General features: G+C 40.0%; 2 protein-coding genes across 2 annotated transcripts; one reads left to right on the forward strand and one right to left on the reverse strand.

The window, feature by feature from the left end:
* The first annotated feature begins 931 nt into the window (after nt 1-931).
* ahsg1 (alpha-2-HS-glycoprotein 1) lies at nt 932-6,631 on the forward strand. The gene is made up of 8 exons (XM_023408880.2): nt 932-1,083; nt 2,887-3,107; nt 4,023-4,133; nt 4,297-4,381; nt 4,893-5,062; nt 5,245-5,361; nt 5,952-6,029; nt 6,171-6,631. The coding sequence occupies exons 2-8, from the start codon at nt 2,910-2,912 to the stop codon at nt 6,510-6,512; spliced, it is 1,101 nt and encodes a 366-aa protein (XP_023264648.1). The 5' UTR covers nt 932-1,083; nt 2,887-2,909; the 3' UTR covers nt 6,513-6,631.
* A 341-nt stretch (nt 6,632-6,972) lies between these two features.
* Nucleotides 6,973-17,924, reverse strand: sass6 (SAS-6 centriolar assembly protein). The gene is made up of 16 exons (XM_023408878.2): nt 17,718-17,924; nt 16,615-16,675; nt 15,495-15,574; nt 15,100-15,204; nt 14,691-14,859; nt 14,088-14,165; nt 13,177-13,296; nt 12,345-12,536; nt 11,334-11,528; nt 10,626-10,715; nt 10,030-10,209; nt 9,805-9,886; nt 9,133-9,242; nt 8,892-8,995; nt 8,368-8,459; nt 6,973-7,406 (listed from the first exon to the last, which is right to left on the reverse strand). Exons 1-16 carry the CDS (start codon nt 17,777-17,779, stop codon nt 7,354-7,356), a joined length of 1,773 nt encoding a protein of 590 aa, XP_023264646.1. The 5' UTR covers nt 17,780-17,924; the 3' UTR covers nt 6,973-7,353.
* Nucleotides 17,925-18,913: the final 989 nt, after the last annotated feature.

Genomic DNA, 18,913 nt, shown 5'->3' on the forward strand with positions numbered 1-18,913 from the left:
CTTACTATACTATGACATTTTTTGACATTTTATACCTTAATATACTATGATGTTTTATGCCATAATATACTATATCGTTTTTGGACATTTTGTACCTGAATATACTTTGACATTTTTTGAAATTTTATGCCTTATTATACTATGACGTTTTTTGACAATTTTATGCCTTACTATACTAGGACAATTTTATGCCTTACTATACTATGATGCTTTTTGATGTTTTATGCCTTACTATACTATGACATTTTATGACATTTTTTATGTCATTTTTATAACATACTATAGTATGACATTTTATGCCATACTATACTGTGACATTTTTATGCCTGATTATACTACGACGTTTTTTGACGTTTTATGCCTTAATATAAAATTATGTATTTTGAGAATTTTATGCCTTACTATACTGTGACGTTTTCTAACATTTTGTTGCAATATTATACTATGACATTTTTTGAAATTTTATGCCTTACTATACTATGAAGTTTTTTCAACGTTTTATGCCTTATTATACTATGATGTTTTTTGACATTTTTTGCCTTACTATACTATGATGTTTTTTGACATTTTTTGCCTTATTATACTGTGACATTTTTGACAATTTTATGCCTTACTGTACTATGATGTTTTATGCCATACAATGCTATGACGTTTTATGCCTGATTATACTAGGAGAATTGTATGCCTTAATATACTATGATTTTTTATTCCTTACTATTCTATGGCATTTTTTGAGTTTCATGCCTTTACTATTCTGTGACTTTTTTTGACAATTTTATGCCTTACTATATTATGACGTTTTTTGACATTTTTATTTAATACTGTCTTGTTGTTCACTGAAAACCAAATCACAAAAGAAAAAGCCCCATTTCTCCCCCAGAGGAAGAACTAGTTATTGCAGGTAGTCAATTGCTACCAGCTGAAGACAATCACAAATCACCTCACCTGAAGTCCTCACCACCCTTTTTAGTCAGGGAGCTCCAGAGAGCAGTTGATTCCAACAAACACTGTTGTAGGAGAGACTTGCCTGCTACAGTGTACTGTGCCTTACCAACTGCTTGTAAAACTCCAGAGCGACTGCTGGTGAGAAATGACTTTGATTGTTCATTGTTTATTATAAGCCTATGTTTCTCTTTGATTGATATCTTTGAAAATCAATTGATTGATTGTTTGATAATTGAGTTGGTTGTTACATAGGCCATCATTTTAGAAGAATGTTTTGTTTGTATATTGTACTTCATTATGTAGTAACTGCCTATTGTTTCTACTTTTTCAAAGGTTTGTCACCTAATCTAAAACTAAACCAATGTGACAAAACAAATCCTGAATCCGAAATAAATGGATAAGGAAAGTTTGTGTCTGATCATTGGATAAACTGAGTGAAGTCACAGTGAAACTCTGGGAAACAGTTGAACCTTTTCAAGTCAGGCAATACCACAAGTAAACATCACACATAACTTGACAAATACAATACTATGACATTTTTTTTATGCCTTTTTTTTTTTTTTTTTAATACTATGACTTTTTATGCCTTGGGCAAAGGCAGGCTTGATCACAAAAAGTTAGGAGGTACTAAAGGGCAGGTGTGTATATATACCAGGGGCAATGATGGAGGTGTTATTGGCGCTTGTGAGCAGTTGAAAGGGGATCAGGTGTGGGATCAGACTGGAGACAAAGAGTTAGTGAATGAATGAATGAGTTGTCGCCACAACAAAATAAAATGTCTGTCTATATTTATTTGATGGCACAAATGCTTCGAGCATCATCACCCCTCAGAATACAGTATTGTACTGCTCAGGTATGATGTGCTGCTGAATCATATCAGTCCAGTCCTGATGTGCAGCTTCTCTTGGATAATCATTAAATCCGGGAGCCTGATTCCCATGTCATCCCAGCACTGAGTCACTGTTCATATTTATCTTTCAGTCTCCTAACCTTGACATTGTGTGTGACGTATCCTCTGTTTACATCCAGCTGCAGATGTGTGGACATAACTGGTTAGTTTGGAAGCTGAAGTAAATCAAGGCCTTTTCTCTTCCTCTTCTCTTGTATTATTTTAAAGTGTTGATCCATAAGAAGATATATTTGTGGTTTTAAGAACCAAAAACCATCTCAGTGTAGTTTTAAATCTCCTCTCTCAGGCTTCTCTGTGGAGCTCCAGTAAAAACAGGTCTGTGAGCCAGTCAGAAGAGAGGAGCCTCTCTTCTGCTTGGTCTTGGCAGTGCCTGACTCAGGATCATTTACTATGAATTTTCTCTGAGGTCTGGTGTGTTTGACATTGGCCTGGTCTGTACCTTGTGAGTGCCCTTCTAATTCTCTTGAGTAGAAATGCTTGTGGGTGGCACAGTGCTGCAGTGGTTAGCACTGTCACCTCAGCAAAAAGGTTCTGGGTTCAAATCCTGGGCCTGGCATTTCTGTGTGGAGTTTGCATGTTCTGCCTGTGTGGGTCCTCTCCAAGCACTCCTGCAAAAATGTTATGTTACACCAGGTTGTTCAGGGACATTACCTTACGCCTTTCTATGACTACTATTTTATGACAAACTACTAAAGTGCCCATAGGTGTGAATGTATGTGTTGTTTGTCTCTGTATATCAGCCCTGTGATAGACTGGCGACCTTTCCAGGATGTACCCCACCTTTGCCCCCAGATAATGGATGGATGGAGAAATGCTTGTATTGTGCTGGGAAACGGTTGGCATTTGACAACTATGATGAAACTGATGTGTTTCAGTGGACATTTCAAAATAGGCTGCTCTGGTTAAAGTCTGTGTTTGTTCTTGGCAGGGCTGTGGTCTTGTCCTCATGCTCTCTGCCTCTCTGTCACTCTCTCTTCCTCCCACTCTTCTCTATTGACCTGTCCATGTCTATATAACATCCCCCTCTGCAGCGCTCTGCTCCGTCTCTGGCACCATGAAGAGATTAATCGTCCTGACGCTGCTGTCCTCAGCGCTGCTGCTTTGCAGCGCTGCTCCAGCTTTGGAGCGAGTGACATGCACTGGGGAAAACACTGCTGCGGGAGGACGCATGGCAGTGCGACACATCAACGAGCACCATCACCATGGCTACAAGTTCCAACTCGATCGTGTCTACGGAGTCATGGGGACAGGGGTACTGGAACCAGAAACAAGCATTGTTGTGTGCACATTCGTTTTCAAAATAATTCAGATTTTAAGATTGTGGTGCTTTGAATAATTTTATTTTGGAGGGACGATGGATTTCCTGTCACTACAGCTCAGGTTGAAATGTTGTCTTTGTAGCACAGTTGTCCTACAGCTGGGAGTTTGTTACTGGTTACTTCCTGCAGATTCCAGTTTTACAGTCTCCATGAAAGTCTTCAGTTGCTTCAGCTCAGTGACTCTTTAACCCTCTGAAGCCCAAATATCACGTCGTCTTTGAAGCGTTGTAACTCCACGGAGGTTTGAGCTCGAGACGTGGCGTTTTTTCACTTTAAACTACAGAATCAGCACTTTTCAAAAATTACTTTGATCAGTAAACAATACAAAAGATTTAGATTGTCTTACTGTTTGCCTGGTGCATTGCTGCTTTCTCTCTGTAGAGTTATCAATTGATTCTCATCCACCATCTTTGCCAGTGACGTGTCACTTAGCGTCACTGAATTGGACATTCCTATTGGCTAAGTTCAGAGACTTGGCTGAGGTGAGGAGAAGTTGTTCTGAGTTAATTGTAGTGACTGAAAACAGACAGAAGGATGAGACCAGTCAGACATTTAGTGCGGCAGTAGCGGCAGAAAAGAAAGGACGGATACGAAAATGGCTCCAAAGAATGAGCAGAACTTCAAATCACCTTTAGAACAACTAAAGAGGTTTTCTTGTGTTATTATGGTTTACAGCTTTTATCTATAGAATAAGGAAAAATTCAAGGTCCGTTTTTTTTGTTTTATGGGCTATTAACCTCCATTATACTGTCCTGAAGTCTGAGTGAGTTGTTTTGGTGTGGGGACATTTAAAGCTTCATTTACTGCAGTCATTGTGATTCATGCTCCTTCCTCTCTGTTGTTTCCAGGGTGGAGATCGCTGTAATCTTCATTTGGAGTTGGGTCTTCTGGAGACAGACTGCCACGTTGTCAACCCCAAACACTTTGAGGACTGCAATCTCCGTAGCGATGCTGACTGGGTAAATGAGGAAGAATTATTTATTTAATGCAGTTTCCCTTCATCAGCACTGCGTCTCTCTCTCCTACAGCCAGAGAGCGGACGCACTGATGCTTATGCTTTTTTTCTAGATAGGAGATGTGAGGTATCTGCAGTTAAATGTCTTTGTCTCTGCTTCTGTGTAGGAGGTGATGGCCAACTGCACCGTTGGGATATCTATAATTAGTGGCAATGCCAAAATCGTGGATTATAATTGTATCACGAGAAGAGGTGGGTTTCTCTTCTGTCACATATCCAAACTCATCATGAACCCCGGACCCTCTCTTCATGGCATTATACACAGGCCTTATGTTTCCAGGTTGTCGATGTCTCTAACACCTTGAGGGAATTTTTTTTTAAATTTGGTACAAACAGTCACCTGAACTTCAGGATGAACTGATTAGATTCTGGTGGCTAAAGGTTAAGGTCAAAGGGACCTAACCAAATATGGTTGTGACCTTATGAATGTGATATCTCAGTAACACCTTGAGGGAACTTCTTCAAATTTGGCACAAACATTCACAAGGACTCAATGATGACCTGATTAGAATTTTTTGTCAAAGGTCAAGTCATAACTCAAGACTTCACACAGCAATTATGCCAAAATTTCACACAGATGGTTCATGTTAGTGTCCCCTGGAAACGTTGTGAGTACGGATTCATACTGTTAAACTCTCAGAAAGCTGACTCTTAATAATAACTCTGTGCGTGTGTGTGTGTGTGTGTGTGTGTGTGCGCGCAGTAAAAACTAACATGGAGATGGCCATGATCTACGCCGACTTACCCATACTGGTCCCACTCAACGACTCTGACGGTCTCAAGTCTGTGCATGAAGCTGTGAAGAAATTCAACCAGAACACCACCAACCAGCACTACTACATCCTGCAGGAAGTGGGACGCATAAAATCTGGGGTACAGAGAATCTCTCGACACACATACTACGACTCAGTTTCTTCTGTTTCAGTGTGATTATCACAGACAGTGGGGTCAGATATTTTAGCAACATGACCAAAGCCTTATTTTTGAAATGTGTCTATAATCTCACCTAATTGTCTCCAGCTCACTCTCTCTCTCTCTCTCTCCTCCTCTCTCAGTACATGATGGTGGGAGGGATGTTCTTCTCTGCTCAGTTTGTCGTCGTGGAGACTCACTGCCCAATGGGATCCAGAATCCTACCTGAGGCGTGCAAACCCCTCTGCCCCGACAGAGCCGTGAGTACAACACACTGACATGTTGTGTCCCGAGTTTAAAAGAGAGCAGAATACATACGTAGAGTTCGACTTTTTCTAATGCAACTTTAAACACATCTCAGTGTAGTTTCACATCTCCTCACTCATGCTTCTCTCTGAAGCTCTAGTAACAACAGGTCAGTGAGCCAATCAGAAGAGAGGAGGCTCTGAGCCTCTCTTCTGATTGGCTGACTGTTTTCTGAGTGATCCAATGAAAGCGGTTTTCAGGTAAAAACACTCAGAGAAACCAAATCCTGCAAGGTTTGGATGGTGGGTCCAGGTGGGCGGGGCTTGGTGACTGTTTTGTTGTGACATCACAATGTTACAGGAAGTCCTGACGGCTGGTTTTAAGGCTCAGTTTCTGAATACAGGCTGTGTGCATTTCTCTGTGGACTGAGGCTTTGATACTTTCACAGTATTAATATAGAAGCTAGAGCTGATCTATAATCACACTACACATGGACATCTAACAGTGTGTTCAAGGATAGTGTCAGTGTGACGTTGAATATTTCATTCACCCACTGTTTCAGTTTCCAGCTTGTTCTCATTGTGTCTCTCTTCTCTCTCTAAAGCATCACGCTTACTGCCGTTCATTTTATTCAATGGAAAATGGACTCGGGGATGTCGAATGTGACTTTTACCCCCCAGTGGTGAGTCCACATTGCTGAAGTACAGTAAACTGTGTATTCACCTAATCTACTTCCTGTCACAAACTCCACTTCTTCTTCTTCTACTCTACATTATTGAATAATGCAGAAACACACTTCGACTAACGCTGTTTCTCTCGACAGAACACCACCGCCCTTGCTCCTGGTGAGCCGGAGCCCGTCTGTAGGCCCCCTCATCCTGCGCACCATCCTGGCCTCCCTCCCTATCATGGCCCTTCAGCACCTCCTCCCCACGCTGGAGGACGCCCACCACATGGTCATGGTCATGGCCATCCTCCCCACATTGGAGGACGCCCACCAAGACCTCATGGTCTTCCTGACTATACTGGCCCACATACTGGTCAAATACCCCCACCCTTCAACCACTGTGATACACCCTTGATTAATAGTGACCCAGCTGTCCACCCTATTTGCCCCTGGCATCTTCCTTACAACCGCCCCCAACCGAGACCGAGCCAGTCGTAAAATATACGCACAATGTCAATCCGAAGGAGCCGTGACTGTTACTGTTCAGACGACTTCACAGTCTCTGATGTGTGTAAGACATGTTTACATGAACAAGCGAAATAAACTGTCATGGTGGCTCTGAATGTTTTCTTTCATCAGCTGATTCATGAGACTTTCTGGAAACATCACTCTGGAGTCTGGAGATCACGATGTGCAGTAATTATATCAATCAATAAATCTGTCTGAACAAAATACTATAAACTGGAGAACTTAAATTGTATTTAAATGAACAAAAAGCAGCAGGGGCTCTGATTGGCCGTTGCTCTGTGGGTTGGTCATTTAACACGTCTTTAAACTGTAACATTAGAAGATGCTAGAACAACCCTCGATCAACATTGAACACCACTAATATTTCTATTTTACACACTTTTAATATGAGATTTAATAAACGAAACCTGCAGAAAAGACTAAACGCTGATGAGGATGTTAAGTTTATTAAGGACTACACTCAATAACTGACATACAACAGAGAACAAACCATATAAACATTGAAGGATGACAATGTATGAGGATAAATAGACAAAAAAAAGGCATTAATACATTCTCTATGATCACAGGAATCGACCGTGGGGTTTTAACAGCATTTACTTGAGGCACAAAATCAGAGACAGACATGTAGAGCATTAGCATATAAATTAAAATAACAACAATAGCTACTTAAAAACAAGTTCATGTAGCACCGCAGGTCAGTCACAGTTTGTCGGGAGCTGAAGACATAAAGCAGATGGTGAGTTTTTGATGTTTTTTCTTCCAACTGAAGCTGAAATTAAAGCTTTTCTGTCTTTAGAGAGTTTCTGCTTCATGCAGTGAAGTAAGCAGAAGCTGCAGGAGGCTTCGTTCTCTGAGGAAACTCTGAAAAGAAAAAAAACAAAACAACAACACTAGGTCAAAACCTAGTTTATGTCTGGACCTCTGGTCAAATCCTGATTTTATAAATGTGACGTCGTCTGACTAAATCACCAAAGACAAAGACTGAGCTGTGATTTCAGCTGGATTTACTGTAACATGACTCAGAGAAAGTTAGAAGAGATGGACTATGTTTCTTTTTTTAAAAGTTATTTTTGCCTTTATTACAATCAAAGTTAAAAGGGACGAGAAGAGAAAGAGGATGAAACGCAGCAAAGTGCCACCGGCAGGACTCGAGGTCAGGCTGCGGCGGCAAAGACTAAACCCAAATGTCACACTCCACCAGGCGAACCACCGGGAGTATGTCTCTTATATATTCTCTCACTCAGAGCACAGCCTCCATCTGGATCCACAACAGTTTAGTCTTTATTTACTTCAACTCCAGAACATAGCAGACTTTTATTAGAAGCAGGTCTTTATGTCTAACTCCCTCTGCTTGATATGTCGAGGCGAGGCTCAGTGTATTGTAAGTGCTCCTTCTCTTCCCCTGCAGTTCCCGAGTAGCCGGGAAACCAGAGCGGCTCGGCACTCAGCTGACCAGTGGTGGAAATAATCAATCCTTCATCTATCCATCACTCTCATCCAACACGTCAGTCAAAAACATTATTTCCTTTAATAACATGATTCATTTTATGTCAATAAGATAACACGTTGTGCAGCTTTGTTTGTTTGAACCCTTGAACTTTGTATCAGTTTGTTGGACCGTGAATTGAATCATCTTGAATGTAACGATGCATCTTTGTTACAATCAAAAACAAGTGTGTTTCTAATGAACACACTGTTGGAGAAATCAGGTTAATGCAGTGAGATGACTGTCACCTGGTTACTGCATGACAAACCTGATCTCATTATTTACAGTATTTACTGTTTATGTCCGTGTAGTTCTCTAAATGCCGATCACTTTTACCTCTATGAAGCAGATTAGACGACAGGCCGTAGATCGGGATGCTATCATCTCTCTTCTCAAAGTATTTAGAATCCAGACCTGCGAAGTCTCCGCTGAGGACGAGGAGAAAACACAAAATCAATCATGTGTCTTTCAGTCATTTGAGATGCTCCAACAAATCGTAACGTTTCATCCCAAAATTAAAAAAATAACTGAAAAGTATTTTATTTTTTCCTTGTCGTTTTGACCAATAACAAGCCACTTTCCAATAATCAAAGTTCATTTCTATCTGATTGGTTGTTCTGGACATATAAACCTGGATACAGTGTGGAGAGCAGTTACTTCTCTATCACTTGGAGTTGGTTTTTAAAATATAATACATTATGGGCTTATGTTTAATTAGATGCTTTAGTTTTAAATAACATAAAACAGTGTTATAGCTTAACACCTAACGAACACTCATAGATTCCCAGTAGCGACACCGGGCCTGCCACACACACCAGTATTCACTGTGGAAACAAATAATAAACGTCATCCAAACTCACGTCTGTCTGATGGAGGGCTGCGCTGCTCGCTGCTCAGCTGGAGTGACATCAGCAGTCGTCACGGGAGACACAACAGGTTTGACTGTCTGAGGATAAAACTGCGCCTGGAACGATACAGTCACGTCTGTAACCGGTGTCACTAACACACACTCACTGATACGACCGAATCAGGTCGTTACGACAGGTGTATTCTACGTGTGAGGTAAAGTTTGTCTCTATATGGCCGAGCACAGACTCCTACCCTCAGTCCTGCGGTGGTGGATAAAACTGAAGGGATCTCCAAGGACTCGGTGGACTGTGGGTTTCTGGACAGCTGCTTTTCATTCAGCTGCTTGTTCAGCCAATTTATAACTGTGGTAAAACAGAAATGCAACATTTTTTTTTTTTTAAATCGACTAAATCACTGAGTATTTCATTAACTGATATTTTACCAGGCAATAAAAATTATAACAAGAATTTACAAATAAAATATTAATAAAGACTTCAACTAGAAAAGGGAATTATAAAAAGAAAATGACATAAAACTGTCTAAAATTAATCATTTAAAATTACATTAACAAATTCTTCACATTACTGAATTTTAATGCTAAGGTTAGCTATTTGTTTATCATTATCATTGGCAGCTCAAGTTTTTATTTTTCAAAATACATTTTAGTTTCGTCTTTTTGCATCAACGATATTGAATATTGATACAGTCACAGTTAGAGATTGTTGAAGTCGCTGACGTCTCCTCATCAACAGTCTTAGATAAGAAAAATAAAGGTTGTCGACAAGCATATTTAATTCCTTTGTTCACTAAATTAACACTACTGAACACGCCGGCAGTTATTGGGAGTGAAATCTCCACTGGCTCCTGTAATGTAACTACAGTCAGTCCATTTATAACTGAAATGATTAAGACAAGTGTCCTCACCATTCTCGTTTGTTTTTAACACTTCTCTGCTTTCATTCAGCTTCTGTACCGTCATCTCCAGCTGCTCCTTCAATTTTGTAACCTGTAAAACACAAATCATGTTGTTATCAAGTTCCTATCAAATCAGTTTCTTTTGTTGTAATTAGCCTGATCAGTGCTTCATCAATCGAGATAAAGAAAGACCTAAAGGCCGTTTACATGCAGCGTCTGCAGTTTCAGACATACCTGCTCATCCTTGGTACCGAGCTGCTGCTGAGAGCTCTGCAGATCCTTTTCAACCTTCTGCAGTTTCTCCGATGTGTCCTGGAGAACCTTCTCCTGAGACACAGTCACAGTGTTTTTGACTTTTATTTTCCCAACGAGTCCTCGGACCTCTCCCTGAAGCCTTTTAATGATACCGTTCGCCTGGATCACAAACATAAATACATAAAAAGCAGGTGAGAAACTCAACGGTATTCAAATATAAGGTGCAGTCAAAGTGTCTCTATTATTTTGTCAAGCCCACGTAAACATACACATATACAATTCAACTTGGAACCAGCAACTCTCTGAAACAGTTTCAACTGAACTTTAGGAGCTTCATGAGGCACTAAACCTGGTTCGTGTCAAATGAGCAGAAACACCTCAGAGTGTTGGTCTCAGTCACCAAATCCTTTATGGACCCAGGGAGACGACTGCTGAGGGGCAACAGCACCAGTCACCAGTATCTCCAGTTAAATGTATTGTGGCCAGATGCTTATATTTCATTTACTCCTTCACGTGTTCAGTTTTGGGGTTAAGTTTCACCAGCACATGGACAAGCAGCACGCAGCTTCACAAACCTTGATCAGCTCCTCAGACAGAGATTTCACTGTTGCTTCAAGTTTTCTAATCTGAAGTTCTTTACTTTCAGCATTTTCTTCCACTGATTCCTGGAGAACAGAAAACAATATAGGTTAGAAAAAGAGAGAATCTACTTAAAGAATAACAAAAAAAAATCCTATTAAAAGACCAAAACCAACAATGTGTTTTTGTGTTTCTCAACAGTCTCTGACACTGTGTCTGTGGCTCTCACCCTCATTAGTTTCTACTGAACATGTAAATCTTTTAAATCTTTTAAGAAGATGGAAACTCCAGTGTGAAGAACTCGCTTTGTTCTTCAATAACAACAACAACTTCTAATTCCCTGGGTTTAACCTGAGGTTAAAAGTGTCTGGTGTTGTCTTAGAGTCAGACCTGAGCTTCAAGTCTCACGTGAACAAAGGGACGAAAACATCATCTTCCACTTTAGAAACAACAAAGCCCTAAATGAGCTAGGACCAAGCTACATTTCTAAACTCATTAACTACATACCTCCACCTCCAATATAAATCTTGCTAACAAGTAGGGCCACAACGGCATGTTGAAAAGCAGCCATAGCAATTCAAATGAGGAAGTAGGAACTGTGCCACTAAGAACATAAAAGACAAGGTGGATGGGATACTGTGTCTACCACGAGATCAGGATATGCTTATAGGTGCTCATGGTGCATGTCAAGTTACAGCTCTTACCTTCTGCTGCTGAGTGGCTTCCAGCACCTCTTTCGTGCGGCGCATCAGCTGATCCTTATCTTTGATCTCCTGCTCCAGAACGGCGACTCGCATCTGCAGCTGGCTCACCACACGCTCCTTCTCATGGACCTCCGTGTCCAGAGTGCTGTTCTCCCTCCTGAGAGACAGGACCTGCTGCTTTGAACGCTGACACTCCTGCACAGGTAACAGACACAACCGCAGGAATATAATCCCACAGGTAGAAACAGGTGACACTGTAACAGACAGGATTATATGATTTTACTTGTGGAAGTTCGAAGTAATTTTTGCATTTAGTTTGATGATGTCACATGATGTGATTTCTGTGGGGTCATGTACCAAACAAGCATGTTCCTTTATGTCTGGTGGATATGATTTAGAGGCCGGTGCGTCTCTGTAGCAACACAACGCTTCACTTATGGTGTGTTGTGACACATTTTGTTCTCAACAGAAAAGATGTAAAAACCAACTGTACACAGGTGAACACCAAGCTGGTGAAGACGCTGGAGCAATAAGCAACTAAAGAAACACAATATTTCCCTCAAGAGCTCAGAAGCAAATGTATGTTCTGCGTGTTCAACAGCTGTTTGATAAATTGCTTGTACCGTTTCCCTTAGAGGCAAATTTCGTTGCACCAATGGATAATTAGCTTTAACCGTTTCATTCTCTCTGCTGCATCTTAGTTGCTCTGAAGTCACACTGCTGTCTGCGGGCAAATATTCACTGACACAAGCTTCTTTTAAACAGAGATGCTGCTGTATTGTTGTTAAGAAGACGTCTCATAATGTCGTCTTTGCTTGTTAACACCGAACCAAACAAAGCCAGCGTGACGCCGCCTCAGTGTGTGATTTTAGATAGCATGCGTATCTTCTAGAATCAGAGGCTTGACGTGTAACACAACAGCGTCTGCGCGTCCTGTCCCGCCATGCTGACTCTCCCTTTGACGCAGATGTTGATCCAGCTCTGTGACAACCACCCTCCTCATTCCCTTACCTCCTCTGCTCCCACTAGTTTAATCTTCAGGTCCCTGATGACAGACTCGTTCTTGTATTTCCTCTCCGTCAGCTCTCTGCACGACGCCTCCAGCTCGGTCAGTCTGCTGTGCAGCTCCTGGCTGCTCTTCTTATGAGCGCTCTCCAGGTCCTGACGGAGCTGCTCTGTCTGCAGCTGAAGTTTGCCCTGCAGCTGGAAAACATCATAAAGACATACCAAATAATTATCTCCAACAACTCCTGTAAAATAACCCACCTCTCTGCTTTTTATCCACATGCTTGGTTTGTTCCAAATAAAACATTAAATACAGGACACTGATAATCAATTTAGTCGCGGTTGTTGGTGACGTGACGGGCCAGAACTGAAATGAAGCAAATTAGTTGATGGAAAATTGCACACAGCAAGTTAGGAAATATTTCTTCTAGACTGTTCAGAAAACAGCTGCTGATGCTAACATTGGATATGTAGCAATAGCAAAAAACGACATGTAGCTTATTTAAATTGTTTGAACATAAAAGAACTTTTAAATTGAATTAACTTGAGATTAATAAAACGTGTATATTTACTCAAAGTTAATGAGAAAAGATTGATTCCATTAAATTCTTTTAAGATATTTTACAGTGTACTGTTAGATGTTTAACTGTCCACCTGTGGTATATTCAGCTAATTGGACATGATGTGGAAAGACACACCTGTCCACATAAGGTCTCACAGCTGACAATGCAAATCAGAGCATTTCAACTTAGGTCTTATTTTTTAGATAGTTTGACTTGTATAAGTTCATTTATTTTAATAACAACCTCATTAATAAGACAGTCCAGGTGAGTCTTACCTCTACAGACTTCTCTCTCTCTGACTGTAACTCCTGAGAATAACGGCTGGACAGGGAGCTGCTTTGACTCGTCCACTCTGAACGCAGTTTGTCCAGCTCCTTCGTCTTCTCAGACAGAGTCTGAGGGAAAAACAGATGTTAATATAATAACTACAGTTTCTTCTTTGTTGTTTTTCATTTCATGATAGTGAAAAATAAAATATTGATCTTGATATCTGTCAAAACATGAACAGTCTCGACAACAATAGCAGCTAGAAATGAGAACCTGTTGAAATTAGAAGAACAAACTGGTATGAAGAAATAACAGAAACCACATGACCTCATAGTTCAGAGTTCATACAGGCCTGGAGATACAGACAGGCGACGAATCAAAGGAAAAAACAACATGAAATTTGACCCGTGAATCTGGATTTTGTGCCGCTGAACTCCCAAATGTGCATCCCTCTTTGTATTGAAGGCTTCCTGCACTGCAGCCCTGCTATAACATCCCTCACTATGACGGACTGTTAGCTTTTTTCTTACACTTTGCACTAATGCACAGTTTTCAAATGTGTCGACCACAACGTCCAACCCCGTTTACTGACGTCTTTCCCATGGATCTAACTGCAGATGTCACTTTCCTCGTCACTGTGATATCAAATCAGCATTTCTCACCACAAACCATGACTGGATGTTAATTGCAGTGCACCCGTGTGGAAGCATCTGCATTTGTTATGTTTCTACTCTCATTTATTCTGTTTTTTTTCCTTTTAATTTGTCACCGACCTGTATCTCAGCTCTGTTTGGATATGTTGTTTAAGGTCCTTGGGTAAAGTCACAGACCTGGCCGTGACCGTGTCCATGCTACACCCAGCATAAGGGCTTAAAACAGGGCTCGAAAACACCACGTCCAATGACAAAGCAAAGCACACCTGTTGAGCATAACTCAGCTGCCTGGAGAGATCATCTTCAGTCTTCTTAAGCTTCACCTCCAGTGCCTGCTTCTCTACCTGAAAGAATGGGGTGACGTGTCAGTATAAACTTCACTTAAAGGAAGAAACAGTTGTGTGAAAAACATAATAGACGCCTTTAATGATTCTACTGAGACCATTACTTTTAGTTTAACCAGCTAAATTCCACAGCTTCCTAAAATATCCATGTGAAGGTTGAATTTCTGATTGAATTTCTCTCCTATTCATCTGTTTTTTTTTAGCTGTGACCTAAAAAGTAGAACAATAAATACATGAGTATCAGTTCATTGATCTGCTTTAACTAACCTGGTTGAAATGTACAAAAAAAATACAGTAACAGTGGAAATTGAGCCACCTCAACAAACACCAGAGAAATAAAACATCCTGGGATTGTTTGGATGAAACAAAAACGTTTATATAACTCAATAAATGACTCAATTATGAACGCTACCATTCAAATGAGTTTTATAATTCTACGCTCCACACAAAAAGCCAGACAGTATGATTTTGATGATGATTTTGATGATGATGATGATGATGATGCATTATGCTGGATGAGCAAACCTTCAGGGATGAGAGACACACTGCCAAATAGTCTTTAATGTCTTTGTCGGACCCTTGAGCAAGTCGTAAAGACAAGTGATTGAGGTGTTTGAACGCATTTGTCTCTACAACACTGAAGTTGGCGGGGCCTTCCAGCACTGGAGACTGACATGACAGGTGCAGGAGAAACCTGTGGGAAAAGATAATGAATGTGAGTTGTTGTTGTATTGGAGGACATTGTTAGGAAAGTGTCTCTAATATATATCTAATACTGCTTAAGGTGATAAAGGTAACCACATGTATGTCATGTTCTCTCCAGGAATTTGAAACTTGGAATAATTAGGACTGATACAAATCAATATATAATATCAAGCTGAATTCATTGAGTTAAACGGTGTGATGTCGTGTGGCGGTTTGCATTTCTTCGTACCTTGGAAAGTCGGACTCTTGTTCAGAATAGCACAGATTAAGCAGGTCAATGAACTTCTGAGGAAATGATGCAAAGTCTATCAGCAGCCCCTGCTGGACTTTCAAACTGCTCAGACAAGGACAGAGAGAGAAACCATCAGTGAGAGGAAAAGAGAGCTTGTTCACAACATCCTGAATTAAATTTATTTTAGTAGGGCTGGGAGAAAAGGCCAAAAAAGGATATGACAATAAAAATATTATATAGAAAAATATTTCTTAAATAACGACCAGAAGGACAGTAGCACACTGCTGCGTGGTTTATGTCCTTGTACAGTCTGGATGCTGAGTATCTCGCTATCGTGGGATACCTGTGGGTTGTTTCTTGAGATGTGACTGACGAATTCTACAGATACTTACCTTTGGAAATCTTCCTCCGATATTGAGAGGTTGAAGAGAAAATATGGATCTAGATCATCTGTTAGTCTGACTAGAAGATCCTAAAATACACAAAAACAACCGGTTAGTCACCAGAAGGAAAGTCTGTTAGATTATTTATGCAAGACTACAATGAGAGTTGGGAACATAAACTCGGTTCCAAATTGGAACCTAATACAAAAAGCCAAGCACAGGGTAGGTTCTGCTTATCAGTTCCTTAAGAAGCAAACCCTTTATTATTATGTAGAAAGGCTACATATCTGCAATTACATACGAAGCTATCTGCCAGGACCTGTCCACATGACTACGTCACTGTCCTGATTTGTTTCGATCAATGACTGTATATGATACGACATGAAACTCCCAAAAAGTGAAGCCAAAACATCTTGATCGCCCCCTGGTGGCAGGCTGCATTTGTTAGTGGATGGGACATTCAATATCACCAAATCAAAGTAATTCAAATACATTTTTTCTAAAGATGGTCTGTGTTCATTTATGTGATAAGTTTGGTTTTAATGAGCTATTTGATGCTATAAAAAAGGATGTCATGTCATGATTGACAGCTGTAATTGACTTGATACCGTGGCTCCACCAACTGATCACTACTGCGCAGACTCTGGTGGGTGGAGCCCATGTCAGGGATATTTTGGCTTTGTTTTTGTTCAGTGGAAGGATGAATGGCTAACCTCACAACTGTGTGACAGATGGACTGCGAGAGAGAGAAAGGAGGGAGGGAGGAGGTAAAAGAAAGAGTGAGAGAAGAAGAAGAAAAGAAAATGAGGAGAGGAAGAAGTGGAAGGAGAGAATTCAGAGTGACTGTGGCTGTATTAACATACCACACGCCCCTCTGTGTGTGCGTCTGCTCCAGATCTATTACTTAAGATTTTTTTAATGCACATGTCTGTGAAACGTTTTTATTGTATGCATTTAGTAAAAACTAGTAAATAGTAAATACTAGTTTCTTTGTGAATGTTCAGTTATTACAAATATTTTTGTAATCTAAACATTTCAATATCGAATTGATAAGAACTGTAATTGATAAGCAGAATCTGAATTGGAAATTACAAAATTCAAACAAAAACCAACCCTAACTCCTACTCACCCTTTTGTGCACTGGACTTGTTGTCAACTGAAGCTCGATGGTGACGCGAATATTTGCTTTTCTGCAGAATGAAATTAATAATCACAACAATGTGGCTTCAGACAGTTTGTATGATATTTAGACATAGTTAAAAAGATGATATCATTTCCCTGACCATGATTATTCTAACGTGATTAATGGGATTATATGTTGCAACATGGTTTCTAAAAAAAATTATGAAAATGCAAATGGTTATAGAGGCCTTATTTACCCCAGTTTTAACCTCACTCCATTGGCTCCCAGTATCTTTTACAGTAGATTTTAACCTTTAACCTTTATCCTTTTACTTGTTTGGTTTGGGACTGGCCTACACTGCAGATTCTCTGTCGTTTTATAATCCTTCACAAGCTCTCAGATCGTCTACTGCCAGGCTTTTAGATACACATAATTTTACACACAAGAAAATAGGAAGTGCAGCATTTAAAAAAAAAAAAAAAAAATGCTCCCAAACTATGGATAACTCTGCCAAGAGCTATAAGAGATGCTTAGTGAACATTTTTAAACGACATTAAACATTTTCATTTACATATTTCATAATCTACTGTCTTTCTATTGTTTAAGATAAAATAAACCTTTATTAATCCCAAACCGGGGGAAATTCACTCGTTACTGCAGCATAGGAAAACATGGTAGAAGAAGAAAATATAGAATAAAGTAGAAAAATAACATATAAGATAACAGAATAACAAAAAGAAGGTATATTAAGTATTAATATTAATATATTATAATAAATAATATAAATAAGGTCTATTTTCATTGTCCTTCAATTCACCCTCATTTTATTGTACGATCTGATTTTTCTAATCTAAAGCAGTTTGAGCTACATCTCTTGTATGAGAAGTGCTCTATAAATAAAGTTTATTATTATTATTAAATAAACAAGGTTGGTAATGATTGTTTCTAACGCACACAAATTTAGGCCACCGGTTACTTCTAGGTAATTATGTAAAATAATATTCAGTCTTTTGTCTCGCAGTAAATATGATAATCTTAGTTGCTCTCTGTCCTCCTCTACCTGTCATTTGTTTACGTTAGCTAACTCACGTCACCGTCCGCGGTCTTACCTTTCCTCACAGTCCCTGCACCTCACGTTCAACTGTAACACTTTGCTGAAGAGTTCTTCCATGTTGTTTCACAAACTCCCGCCAAACCGAGGCACCGTAAACGTATAGGTTAGTAAACCGTTCAACGTTAAAAGCACTAAACGTGAAGACAAGTCGCTAACAGGTCGGCAGGTTTTTTTAGCTTCTGTCCATTCGGTGTTTTTCAATTTGGCGCTTTTCAGCCGCCAACTGAGTCGCCCTGGAAACGGATCCTGAATCAACTTCCTCTTCCGGACGTTTAACGGCTCGTGCCGCCCCCTAGTGGCTGGGAGGAGAACCCACATGTGTAACTTTCATTCGTCCGTGCTCACAGAGCAGTGGGGCAGATGGGCAAAAAAAACAACTGTGAATTTTATGACTAAAGCATGAAAATTTCAGCATTTAATCTACATACAGTAAGGTTTGATTTCAGACGTGGAGGCAGTTTGTATCTGACCTCTGGTGACCTTGAGAGGTCGTTATAATTACGTATATCTTTACCAAAATTGCATAAAGATGCTTATTTGCTGCTATGGCCATGTGACATAATTTTACTTAGAGCACCAATTTTGCAGGGGGGGCTCCACATATTTATTATTCACGTTTATAGAAGCAGTGGGGAAAGTTTCATGCTTTAGTCATAAAATGCACAATAACCTTCCATATAAAAGATTATCTGCTGCACTTACATGACTTCACTCCAAACATAGTGTGAATGAGTTTGACTCATATATTGGTAGGGACAATTCTGTCCTCCCAAAACATTAGTAGGGACATGTCCCTACTGTCCTTATGCAAACCTACAACCTTGATGTCTAGGCTGAATCTGAATCTGATAACAGCATGAAAAAATAAATTCTTTTTCTAACCCTTTTAGCAGCTGCATGTGGAGACACTGACATTTCAGTGACATTTTCTGTAAAAAAAATAGAAATAAAAAACAAATCTGAAATTAATTTACAATGAAAAGAAAATTCCAGTAACCTGTAAACTCTATGTAGAGAGACGGAGCTGCAGCAGCAGAGACACAGCTGGTGTGAACACACACACAGGCCACACAACGCCACACAACGCCACACAGTGCAGTGTGTTCCTGGTGTTAGATTGGCCGTTCTAGCTCATATCTCATGTCTCACCACGGCAGCCCCCTGCATTGTTTTAATGCAGGACTGTTGTGT

The sequence above is a fragment of the Seriola lalandi genome, unplaced genomic scaffold (assembly GCF_002814215.2).
Source record: "Seriola lalandi dorsalis isolate HSWRI2012SDOR001 ecotype SW California unplaced genomic scaffold, Sedor1 jcf7180002054375, whole genome shotgun sequence".
NCBI lineage: Eukaryota > Metazoa > Chordata > Actinopteri > Carangiformes > Carangidae > Seriola > Seriola lalandi.